This window comes from Pelobates fuscus, chromosome 3 (genome assembly GCF_036172605.1).
Source record: "Pelobates fuscus isolate aPelFus1 chromosome 3, aPelFus1.pri, whole genome shotgun sequence".
Classification (NCBI taxonomy): domain Eukaryota; kingdom Metazoa; phylum Chordata; class Amphibia; order Anura; family Pelobatidae; genus Pelobates; species Pelobates fuscus.
Window position 1 is genome coordinate 83,941,538 of NC_086319.1, and position 12,347 is coordinate 83,953,884.

The 12,347-nt window shown below is 38.5% G+C and overlaps 1 protein-coding gene across 1 annotated transcript; it reads left to right on the forward strand.

Moving 5' to 3' along the window:
• Window positions 1–335: 335 nt before the first annotated feature.
• On the forward strand, window positions 336–11,750 carry LOC134602435 (ADP-ribosylation factor-like protein 3). Its single transcript, XM_063447319.1, has 6 exons — window positions 336–468; window positions 2,871–3,023; window positions 6,445–6,561; window positions 8,017–8,067; window positions 9,786–9,971; window positions 11,410–11,750. Exons 1-6 carry the CDS (start codon window positions 451–453, stop codon window positions 11,449–11,451), a joined length of 567 nt encoding a protein of 188 aa, XP_063303389.1. The 5' UTR covers window positions 336–450; the 3' UTR covers window positions 11,452–11,750.
• The last annotated feature ends 597 nt before the right edge of the window (window positions 11,751–12,347 follow it).

Below are 12,347 nucleotides of genomic sequence, written 5' to 3' on the forward strand. Positions count from 1 at the left end.
ATTCCCTTTTATTCAAGAAGTTTGGTACTAAAGGGGTTAAAACATAGGACAACGAACAGATGGAAGGTGTATTAAGGGTGTAAAGCTAGGGACTGCGCCCCAATGTAAAACTTGTGAATTATTCTGATCAAAGTGTATCCTGCACAATTAATACATTTGAGGAAAGCGTGACAGGCCTATAATTAAAATGTAAAATTAGTTTATAGACCTAGAATGATGTGCCTGTTTACAAAGAGACTGTTGCTTGTCCTGAGGTGGCAGATGGCACTGGGATTACACAGGTAAGTATTATTAATGCTGAGAAAAAAACAGCAGCTAAGTCTGGCTCCCTAATCCTAACTGAATGGACGGATGAAGGGGCTGTAATTCTGTTAGTGCCATTTTAAATGAAGAAGCCTTGGCTGGACGACCATCGTGTTTTTTCTGGCTTTTCAGAGAATGTAGCACAGAATGGGTGAAGTTCAAAAGGTATGTGCAGGGGGTTGGTATGAAATTATGGCATGCATGAGCCTGTGTAGGAGGATAACACAGATTAGAAAGCTACATTTAGAGCTGTGTGTATGGGCACATATTAAATTAAATTTCTGCCCATAACTATGTTTAAATAACTATGGATAACTATTTACATAAACCGTTTAAATATTAAGAGAGCGTAGGATATGTATAATGGTTTCACAAATGTTTAGTCATTAAACAAGTTGTGGTATGTTGAAAACCAAATAGTACGATTTAGGCCAAAAATGCAATATTGGAAAAACGCTGTATTGGAAAAAGGTCCATCTTGTTTTTTTTGGTCTACATTTTGTAGTTCGTTAATTAAGTCACGGCTGTAGACAGGGTAACTCACTCAACTGTGAAATGTCATAAATTGGAAGTGAATTTGAAATTGGTTGAGCTCAAAACATTTCTGACTTATAAACTTTTTTCCAGTTCAGCTATGTTGACTTCAAAGTGAATTTCAAATATTAACACTCAATATTTCATGAATAAACTCCAAAATACTATGATAAATAGTAATTGAAGTTAGTATTTTTTTTAAACGCGTCTTGAGGCTCATCGTTGCTATTTACCATTATTAAGGTACATGTTGGCTGTTTACATTGAAATTAATGTGAAGAGTGCATCTTGTCTGAGTGAGTGCTGTTTATGAAGAGTATTGGGCTGAAACAATAAATGTCAAGGTCACAAGATTAGATAAGGAACACTGAAATCTGTGGACAGTTACAATTACCATACCCTGCGTGTGAAAGGAGCAATCAGTCACAGTCAATATATTTAAATATTTACTGGTATGAGGTGTCCAGTGGAGACAAGTAAAATAAAATAAATTAATGAACTTTAAAAAGCACAATTTTTAAACTTCTGGACAATAGGTGTTGCCAAGTTCTCAAAACATTATTTTACCATGAATCCCATCATTAACACAAGTCGGAACAAAGAGGATCATGGGATATGTGTAATTTACATCAGAAGCCAACCTCTAAACACCTAGTAGCCAACTTCTAGCTAGATATTAAAATGCATCATAACTCCAAAGAGAACCATCTAGTTTAAGTCGTATATCACAGGCGGACATCAACATCCCCTGTGTAAAGAAATATGAATATTCTTTAAATAAATATTTGAATATCCTCACATAATCACCCATAATTCCCTAACTCCTCTGATTATCCTCGCTGCACCTCCCACATTTCCTATATTTTTCTACGTTTCTTCCTGAGTAACTCTTGTCCCTTTAAATATTTTCTTGGTAGGAACCAGGAGTTCTCTATTCGGCTGAGTACCCTTAACGTAACTATAATTCCATTATTCCTCTGATCATCATCATTGCATAACCCATAATATTATCTAGTACATAGTATTATCTATTTTTAATGTTCTCTAAGCTGGTTAATACATGCTTCGAATATAAAATATTCATTTGATGAATTCACAATGCTCCCAGATGTTTTAGACTACATTTGAGGTTTTGAGACCTTAACTGGTTTTGCATTGTATGCAGGGATATATTTACACCGAGGCAAACAAGGCATTTGCCTTGGGCAGCACTTTCTGGGGGGCGGGAAAAAAAGCCGCCGCCAATTGCCCTGGCAAATGCCTTGCCAGCCTCTTGCCACCTCAGGGCCCCCCAGGCAGCGGCGGCACTTTCCGGGCAGGCGGTGAGGGAGCACTAATTCTCCTGTTCCGCTCCCTCGCACGCACCGCAGTGATGCCGGAGCTGGAATATGACGTCATTCTGGCTCCGGCATCACTACGCAGCACGCAAGGGAGCTGAACAGGAGGATTAGTGCTCCCTCGCCGACTATCTGTTTGTGAGTGTGTGTGTGTGTGTGTGTGTCTGTTGGTGAGTGAGTGTGTGTCTGTTAGTGAGTGTGTCTCTTAGTGAGTGTGTGTATGCATGTCTGTTAGTGAATGTGTGTGTCTGCTAGTGACTGTATGTGTCTGTTAGTGAGTGTGTATGTCTGTTAGCTAGTGTATGTGTGTCTGTCAGTGAATGTGTGTGTCTGACACTGAATGTATATGTGTCTGTCAGTTTGTGTGTATGTGTATTTAGAAGGCGGGCTGGGTGCAGGGGCTGCCTGAGTTTTGTCATGCCTAGGGCAGCACAAAACCAGTATACACCACTGATTGTATGGTGTTCACAGCCTCAGTCTTCAGTCTGGTATCCAAAGCTATTATCAGTCTTACATGTACACTCCCATAGCTTGGACGTATCCTTTTATAATTAATGGAGTGTATCAGTAGCTTTCTGCTCTGACTTCACACCTGTACCTACAATATTTCACTGTACATATAGAAATAAGACCTATTCATAACCTGTTCCAACTTTGCTAATAAATACTGTAATAGATTTCACACTGTATTCGTAGGGTTTGTTATCACTTGTAGCAGAACTGAAAAAGTTAGAAGATGTGGATGAAAATGGGCTAAGAATTGTACTGCTGGGACTCGATAATGCTGGCAAAACTACCATCCTTACCCGGTTAGCCTTGGAGGAAATCAAGTGTATAACTCCTACACAGGTATGTGAGAAAGACCACGGTCACAATAAAGGATTTATTTACTCACTAAACTGGGCATTATGGGAAATTAACACTATAGCTACAAATGTTGGGACGAAAGGAAATATGGCTGATAAAGCTACTTTGGCCTAAAATCAACAATGAATTTTAATATAGGGGAATTTATCAAGCCAAAATTGACGATAATAGCTAAATGTTGAGAGACAGTCTATGGGTCTCGCTGGTGCTTGCTCCAGATTAGGATATTATGTTGCCTTGATAATTCGCTGCACTATGTTTTTGCTTTTTTTTTTTTTAGCTGTTTTCCCAGCATCATAATTTGATCTTAGTTGGGTGCCCCAGCCACAAAATAGTAAAATCTCACAATTCTCGGTGATCATTGCTTTTTTGATTGAAGTCAGTTTTTTCCTAATAATCTTCATTGTGTTGAGCGCTCACTAGCATTGTAGAGATTTAGACTGGAGTGTGGATTATTAATGTGGAATTAGGTCCTCAGCCCCCTTAAATCGCTCTGAAAATGTGTTTACGTACTGTTTTTACTCACCCTTTTTCCAACGTCATGCCTGTCTCACCACGGCTGGCACGATTTGCTCGGCCTCGATAGGAAATAAATGCAACTCTATGGAGAACCTTCAGCGCCTCCATGCAGAGAGTGGAGATGCTGAACACCAGTACTTCACACTGTGCAGCACTGCCTCAGGAAGCTCCTCTGGTGTCCGTCTGAGTGACTACAGCTAGAGATGTTACTAGGCACCAATGTAAACACTGCCTTTTCTCTGAAAAGGAAGAGTTTACATTGAAAAGCCTGCAGAAACTGACTTTACACACCAGAGCAACTACATTAAGCTGGAGTTGTTCTTTTGACTATAGTGTCCCTTTAATGTCACAACAGCTGAACTGGAACAATTATCTTAGTCAGTTCTGATAGTTTGCCCTTAAATTTGAAATTCACTTTGAATTCATTCTGAATCCTCCCTTTAGTAAATAACCAGGTTGTTGTTTTTTTAAATAATTTTCAGAATTGTCCTTACCATTTATAGGATAGAAATTCTCTACCAAGTTTCCTCTCATCTAACACTTTCTCAGATATATTTTTATCCCTGTTTTCAGGTTGTGTATTGTGTTAAGGATAATGTATGTCAGCTCCCCTGCTCTGTTGTATCACGGTATGAAACACGAGTTACAGTGTAAATGAATGTAGCAAACACGCCTACTGTAACTAGATAATCAGATTATTGAGCAGTATGGTGACAACTTGTAGTAGATCCCCAGCATTAGTGTTACCGGGGTAGCAACCTCAGCTCGCAGTAACGATTAGTAATACACATTCTCAAATGTCCTCTATTCTCTGTTTGAATAAAACTAGCTTTTCCAGATTGGTTAAATGTATGCAGTAATGTTGGCCAATTGTTTGCAAATGAGCAGCATATAATTACATTTTTGACTGTTGGCTTTTTGTTCTGTTTACTCAATCTTAGTTAACACACATGGGGATTCAGTTACAGCCTATGGCTATATTGTTTTAAAGGGACACTCCACTGCCCAAATATAAAATAAATAAAAAATCACTGTTTAGTAGATATATCTTAAATGAAAACGTGCATACATTTAATAATGTATTTTTTTTTTAATGGAGATATATCTAAAATCAGCACAAAATACCTGCTATTGTCATCTGCTGCCTTTGCAAGCCCTCCCCTTCTAACCCCGCCCAGACTTTCTGTAGCTGTCCAATCACAGACTTCACAATACAGATTAATGAGAAGTCTTTGTAAGTCAGGTGCTCTTGGCAATTTCTGCTTCTTGAGGTCAGCTACATTGAGCTAACAAACCCAGCAAGTTACATTACCTGCTGTCTGCTTAAAAGCCAAGGGGGTGTAAGCGGTTAATTTATATAAGTGTATATTTCTATTGAAATCTGCAGTTTTTGCACAATGAAAACTTTTTTTAAAAAAAGGACACTTTTTCACAAAGTTATTCCGTAAGTTATTGTTGTTTAGGGGACCCTTTAAACCCATCAATACATCACAGTCCCCCAATATTGGTGGGTCCTACACTAATTTTAACATGGGAAATCAACTTTCTTACTGCTTAAACTGCTCCCAGTGACTCTCCTCAATTTATGATTTCTTGTCATCACCTCCAAAGAGGCACCTATAGTGGGTGGAGGGCTCAACACAAAAGGAATCTAGTCTGGACTCCAAATATACACAGAAAAAAGATGGAACCGAAGGCATATCTAGAACATGCATTTCTCAGTAGTAGTGCTGCCGTAAAGACATAAATATATACAATGTGTATATCTGGAATTTAGAATAGATTCCATTTGGGTTGAGCACCTCACTCCCACACTATAGGTGCCTTTTTGGAGGGGACCACAGGAAAGAATAAACTGAGTCTTTAAAAGCAGCTTATGCAGTAAATATTGCAGTTAGCATGTAAATCTCCCATGTTAAAATTAGTGTAGAACAAACCGATATTGGGGTACTGTGACGTAGTGCTGGGCTTAACATAATATAATGGCGCTGAATCACCATAATTGTTTTGAAGTGATTTTAAATAGCTAAAATTATTATTTTTGTGTGTGAGCGCTGTTTTCAATCTGTATTTTGTATATATTTTAGTCTTTACGGCAGCATCACTACTGAGAAATTCATGTTCCAGGTGTCCCCCCAATTCCTTTGTTTTGGTTATTCACCAGAAAATGTTTAAAGTTGTGATTCTCCAAATAGTCATTCTGCGCCACAGATGATGGAACAGAGAAGAGAGGGAGGGGTTGTATGCAGTTACTGCTTACCTCCCTGCAGATACAGTTCTATGTATCCTCTATAAAAGCCATGCAAAAACAGAACTATCACAGCAATAACGTGTAAATAGTGCAAAAATAAGTATACAATATACTTATCAAATAAGTCAAATGGACAGCCTCCCTAAGATGACTTCCCAGGTGGTGATCTTGTGAAGCCAGAATACAAGCAAGACACATATGGGATACGGCTGAAAAATCTAAAAGAAGAAAATAAAGCATAGTGTAATACAATTCAAAACAAGATATATGCGCTATAACTGAATGCACCCACAAGATGTAGACGTATTATGTGCTCAGAGGGTGCCTCCCCCAATGTAATTGGGGGGCTATGGATCCATCTCCTCGGTCTGCAGATGTAGCAGGAAATCAGGACTCTAAATGGTTATATTAAAAATAACCACTTTTATTACAAATTAATAAAATTAGTAATGCTATTAAAACAGCAGTAGTTGTGGTCTTACACGTTTCGTCCCACAATTGGAACTTCCTCAGAGACCATAAAATCAAAGTAACAAATATTTCCCCCAAAAAATATTCCTACAAACCTTTTTGTACCGTTTTATCCAAGCAGATTCTTTGTGTTTTGTAACTAATTCAGTGATCTTATTGCAGGGTTTTAACATCAAAAGTGTCCAATCGCAAGGCTTAAAGCTAACAGTATGGGACATCGGGGGTCAAAGAGCAATCAGAAAACATTGGAAGAAGTACCTTGGAAGCACAGATCTACTAGTAAGTTGTCTGTCATTCTAACTTGGAAAAACATGTGAACACACAAAACACACAATTGTATTGACTCGAAAAACAAACTGCAGAATGCAGGTGAAAATACACGAGCTGTAATTATAGCCAGTTGAACTTGTTTTCCAAATCAACTTTTTGTCTAAACTTTGTTCTACAAGTAAACTTCAGGAATATTTCATCTAAAATCCCAAGCGTTTTTCTTTGCTATTTATGAAATACCCAAATGAACAACATAAGCTTGTAACAAGCAATGTAATAATAATAAACTATGAAGAAGATTAAAGGGAAAGTATGATTAGCACCTTCATAATTGTGAACTTGTATTATCATGCGAAGATACTGCCATTCGGACAGCACACTTATTTGAAATGATGGACATACATGGTTATTGACTCGATACACAATTGTTGAGAATTTAAAATCTAAATTGCAAGATTGAGGTTAAAACAGCAACTTTTTTTTTAACCCCCGTTTTGTTTATTTCTTTTTAGTTAGTTTTGCTTTTCATTTTTAATTGCATTATTAATATTGTAATTGTTACATTATACACTTATTGTACTACTTGTTGCTATCGATATGTACAATTATTTTAATGTGTAAAATTTATTTAAAACATATGCATAGAAAAGTGAAGCGGCATTCATGGTGCGGAGCAATTGCCATGGAAACCATTAGAATCATCAGATTTCCATGGTAACTGTTCCACTTTTAGAGTGTTGATCATCTTTTCTGTTATTGAAGTCTCCCCCTAAATATTTACAGAAAATGCACTGTTTACATCATCAAGGCTGCAGGGGCAGCATGTATGCCCCAAAATCATTTCAGTAAGACGTGATTCTGGTGCTTAGACTGTCCCTTTAAGAGCTCCCCTTGAATTACTGATGAATAATTTTTTTTAAAAATAATCCGATAGAATTCACTGGTTGAGTAGATCAGCTGATGATTGTCAATGAATTCTGTCCAAACACTGGCGCAATTGATGTCACTAATTTTGAAGTAGGAACTATGCAATAGTAATAAGGGCCGGACCAGAGGGCCTGGGATAAGTAAGAGTCTAACCATTTGAAAATTATATTATTATTTTATTATTTATATAGCGCCATCAGATTCCGTAGCGCTGTACAATGGGTGAACTAACAGACATATAATCCTGTGTGTCCAACTTACTGGTTACAACTACATGTCTGTTCGTCCACCCATTGTAAAGCGCTGTGGAATTTGACGGCGCTCTATAAATATCATAATAATAATATAAATAAATATATAAATATAACCAGTCAACTGGACGTACAGGAACAGAGAGGTGGAGGGCCCTGCTCAATGAGCTTACATTCTAGAGTTATATGACTTCTTACCGTGGAACGTCTTGCTATTGCATTGTTGTCCATTAGAAAATCCATTAAGGTTAATTGACAGTACTGTGTTTTACTCTGTTTCTTGTAGATTTATGTGGTGGACAGTGCAGACCAGAAACGCTTTGAAGAAACTGGACAGGTAGAACCAGATGTTAATGTCTATTATCTGTTCTATAGCATATCAAAATAATAGATTAAAGTGAGAACTGTCAGCAATTCAATGTGAAATTGAGCAAAATTTGAAATTCACTTTGAATTCATTTTGAATTACTAACAATTAACATTTTAGTGAATAACTCTATCAGTAAACCCAATGCAAGTTCAATGAATTTACTCCCTATTGACCTAGATTTTCTCTGAGATGGCCTGCTTCCCCTCATTGTTAATGAATGCATTCTGTAATTTTCCAGATACGTTAAGTGCCACGTTACAGCTCTAGTCAATTAGCAACAATTGTCAGTTTATTCTCGTCTACCGTTTGGTCACCTCCTTATTAATATGTATAAATCCATATAACCCCTTTCCTATCAGGATTCACATGTAGTAGAGATTGACTTCTTGGGTTGGGTTAAAGGAGGACTATATGGAACTTCTATAACCGTCATTAATTAGAATGTTTCCATTGTATCCCCTGATCTACCCATGTAGTCTTTGGCCCTGTTCGGCTTTACACTTATAGAGTTTGGATGATTTGGGTCAGTGGTGTATCCTGGTTTTGTGCTGCCCTAGGCAGGACAAAACTCAGGCGCCCCCCCTCCCCCCGCGCCCCCCCTCCTCCCGCGCCACCCCCACCCAACCTTTCCCCCATACTAAATACACTAAATACACACGCACACATTCACTGACAGATACGCATACACTAGCTAACAGAAACACACACACACACTGACAGACACACTCACACTCAGTAACAGACAAACACACTCACTAACAGACACACACTCACTCACTAGCAGACACACACACTCACTAACATACACACTCACTAACATACACACACAGTCAGACACAGACACACACACTAACAGACACAGACACAAACACTAACAGACACACACACTAACAGACACACACACTCACTAACATACACACTAACAGACACACACTAACAGACACACACACACACTAACAGACACAGACACACACACTAACAGACACAGACACACACTCACCCACCCACATTAACACATTTTTTTTTAATTTATTTTTAACACATTTTTTTTTATTTTTTTTTAACACTTTTGTTTTATTTATTTTTAACACATTTTTTTTTTAAATTTATTTTTAACACATTTTTTTTTTAAATTTATTTTTAACACATTTTTTTTATATTTATTTTTAACACGTTTTTTTTTTTTTTTTTATTAACCCCCCCCCCCAGCCTCCTTACCTTTGGGAATGCTGGGGAGGGGGGTGTCTCTTCGTCCCTGGTGGTCCAGTGGCTGCTGGGCGATCGGGCAGCACTGCATGGCGGGCGGCCGGCTGGCGAGGGAGCACTTCCCCTGAGCTGTCTGCTCAGCTCCCTCGCGCGCCTCAGAGTGAGGCTGGGAGCCGGAATATGACGTCATATTCCGGCTCCGCCTCCCAGCCTCACTCTGCGGCTGGCGAGGGAGCTGAGCAGACAGCTCAGGGGAAGTGCTCCCTCGCCGGCCGGCCGCCCGATCGCCCAGCAGCCCGCCGGCATGTCTGTTAGCCGCAAGGCTAACAAGACATTTGCCTTGGGCATTTGGGGGCGGCTTTTTTTGCCGCCCCCTGGAAAATGCCGCCCAAGGCAAATGCCTTGTTTGCCTCGCGGCTAATACGCCCCTGATTTGGGTGAAAGAAGGAATTGTGCGGTTTACAGTTTGTTCTCTTTAGGAGCTAGCAGAACTAGTAGAAGAAGACAATCTATTGGGGGTTCCCTTGTTAGTGTTTGCAAACAAACAGGATTTGCTGAGTGCGGCCTCTGCTGCAGATATTGCCTCTGGATTAAACCTGCATACGTATCGGGATAGAACGTGGCAGATTCAAGCCTGTTCTGCAATCTCTGGAGAAGGCATACAGGTAACACCATGGAATATACAGTGTATCTGCTTTTTGTCAGTAATATCCAGCAGTTTACTAAGGCAGAAGCACTGATCTCAACGTGCAAGCAATGTTATATAAAAAAAATAGGGTGCACAACAGTGTGAAAAATAAAAATGGAGGAATGTTTAAGGCTCTTTGAAATCTTTTATTCTATAAACTGCAGCAGCAGTTGTAATGGTTATTACAAAAAAGGTTTTAAAAAGCCCTTGAAGTTGTTTTGTGCTTGTTTTTTTGCACCATTGAATTGTCAATTTGTCATAAGACAAGATTGATTTCCTCTGCATTACATTTGGGGTGTCAGACAGCTTCAAAATTATTAATATACCAGCTAGGGGTAATCAGAGACATATTTAAAGTGAAACATAGGTTTCATCGATTATATATGACATTCCCATTGATTGCATGGAAGTCAAATGCCTGCTCAAATATTACATCCCACCTACCACGCATTATGTCATTAACCCAGCTTTATCAATATGGTAGCTAAAAAGTTGAGTTTAAATGAACACCATAACCACTACAGCACACTGTAGTAGTCAGTAGTCAATACTCTTTTCTAACGGTTTAACATCTTACCTTGGTTCTGTTGGGCACCGCTCCCTGCCTCCTCACAACCTCACCATTGGAGTCTTCACTGTGGTGCAGGGCTTAGCTCACTGGCTGAGAGCAATCTGCTGACCTCAGGAAAGCTCCAGGCGTGAGAGTCCAGCCTTAAAAATGCAGGTAGCGGCACCCGTTGGACCCCACGTACGAAGTCAAAGCGGTTTGATTATTTACGTTCAGTGGGTGCTAGGTCACTCATGGGAGGCATGTACTTTAGTGATTATGGTTTCTTTAAGAAATAAAAGCCTTAATAGTTATTAGTATTTGCCCAAAAGTAATATTGTGGACACCACTTTTTTTTTTTTTTAGCAGTATACTATATGTGGCAGAGTATATTTGTTAAGTTGTGTTTAACGATTTAAAGGTATTGCATACCTCCCAACATCAGCATCCCATTAAGCAGGACACTGGTGAGTGGGTTAAAAAGTGATGGGCCTGTAAAGATGTACATTAAATGTATTGCTATTTGCTTTCAAGCAGACACATTTTATAGTGCCACATACACATCCATTACAGATGTCTTTTGTAGTTTATATGCGTATTGCCTCACCTGGGTCGCTATAAATGACACTGTAATAAAGCAGCATTATAGCACCACTATCAGTGATAACATTTTAAAGTGACCATGCTACATGCACCATCACGACTAACTGCTACAGACATTGACATAGCTGTTTCATCTACAATTACAAATGTTGTAATGTTTGACTTTTATTATATTCTGTTCATTGATATTTGCAATGTATGTATTTTTTTTAATGTGTTATTCACAGACAGGACATTGTCTTTGTTTACTAATTTCTCTATTTAGGATGGAATGAACTGGATATGTAAAAATATCAAGAAGAAGTAAATATCATCTGAAAGGAACAAGAAATCGCCTCAAATCCGAATTCAAGGTGTATTAACCATATTTACAGCTAATAAAGATTGTTCAGCACGATTTACCTTTTTGTCCCCACAAGTTTCTCACTATAATCAAAGGATGATGTTGATACTGCAGATGTTTATAATCAAAATGTAACCTGATGCCCGTATAATGTTACTAATTCCAGATCCTGGAGAGGATTCGTGACACAATGGTGAAAATGAATGGCACTAAGCTGTTTAATCTATTTTTACCAACATGAATATTAAATCCTTTAAGCCAAATGGCGGCTCTGGTTTCTGTTAATACCTAAACCTTGGAAGAATAATCACAGATGAATACTTCCTGTACGTTAAATACATCCAGAAAATTACCTTTTTTGTCATTTTACCCCACTCTCTGTAGAACATAAGCTCATTTGAGCAGGGCCCTCAACCCCCTCTCTTCCGGTGCATTCAAGTTGCCTTGTAAATACTTGTCTGTTATTCCACCTATTGTACAGCGCTTCAAAATTTGTTGACGCTTTATAAATAATAAAAATATAACACATATACAGTTCTAGATCTGTCAAAATAGTCCCAAATTCAGACTTCTATCCTGCCTTCCCATGTTCTATCATGGTATATTTGGGTATGCAATATTGCTCATTGGTTAATGTTACATGAGATAAATTGGAAATTTGGTGGAGAAGGGGCGATCCTGGGGTTTCTCTATTAAAATTGCCCTACTGAAAGAAAGTGAGTCTTTATAACTCAGTGATAATGTTGTCAATCACCACAGCACATTTATATTGTCAACTGATTGAATAAGCACAATACTACTGAGCACATGGCAATATAGCATTTAACAAAACACACATTTGAGTATTAGTAGAATGTAAA

What these genes read in the sequence shown, in the direction of transcription:
- LOC134602435 (XM_063447319.1), top strand. An exon ending in AGTGTATAACTCCTACACAG is followed by an intron (nt 3,024 to 6,444) that starts GTATGTGAGAAA and finishes ATCTTATTGCAG; the next exon opens with GGTTTTAACATCAAAAGTGT. An exon ending in GCTTTGAAGAAACTGGACAG is followed by an intron (nt 8,068 to 9,785) that starts GTAGAACCAGAT and finishes TGTTCTCTTTAG; the next exon opens with GAGCTAGCAGAACTAGTAGA.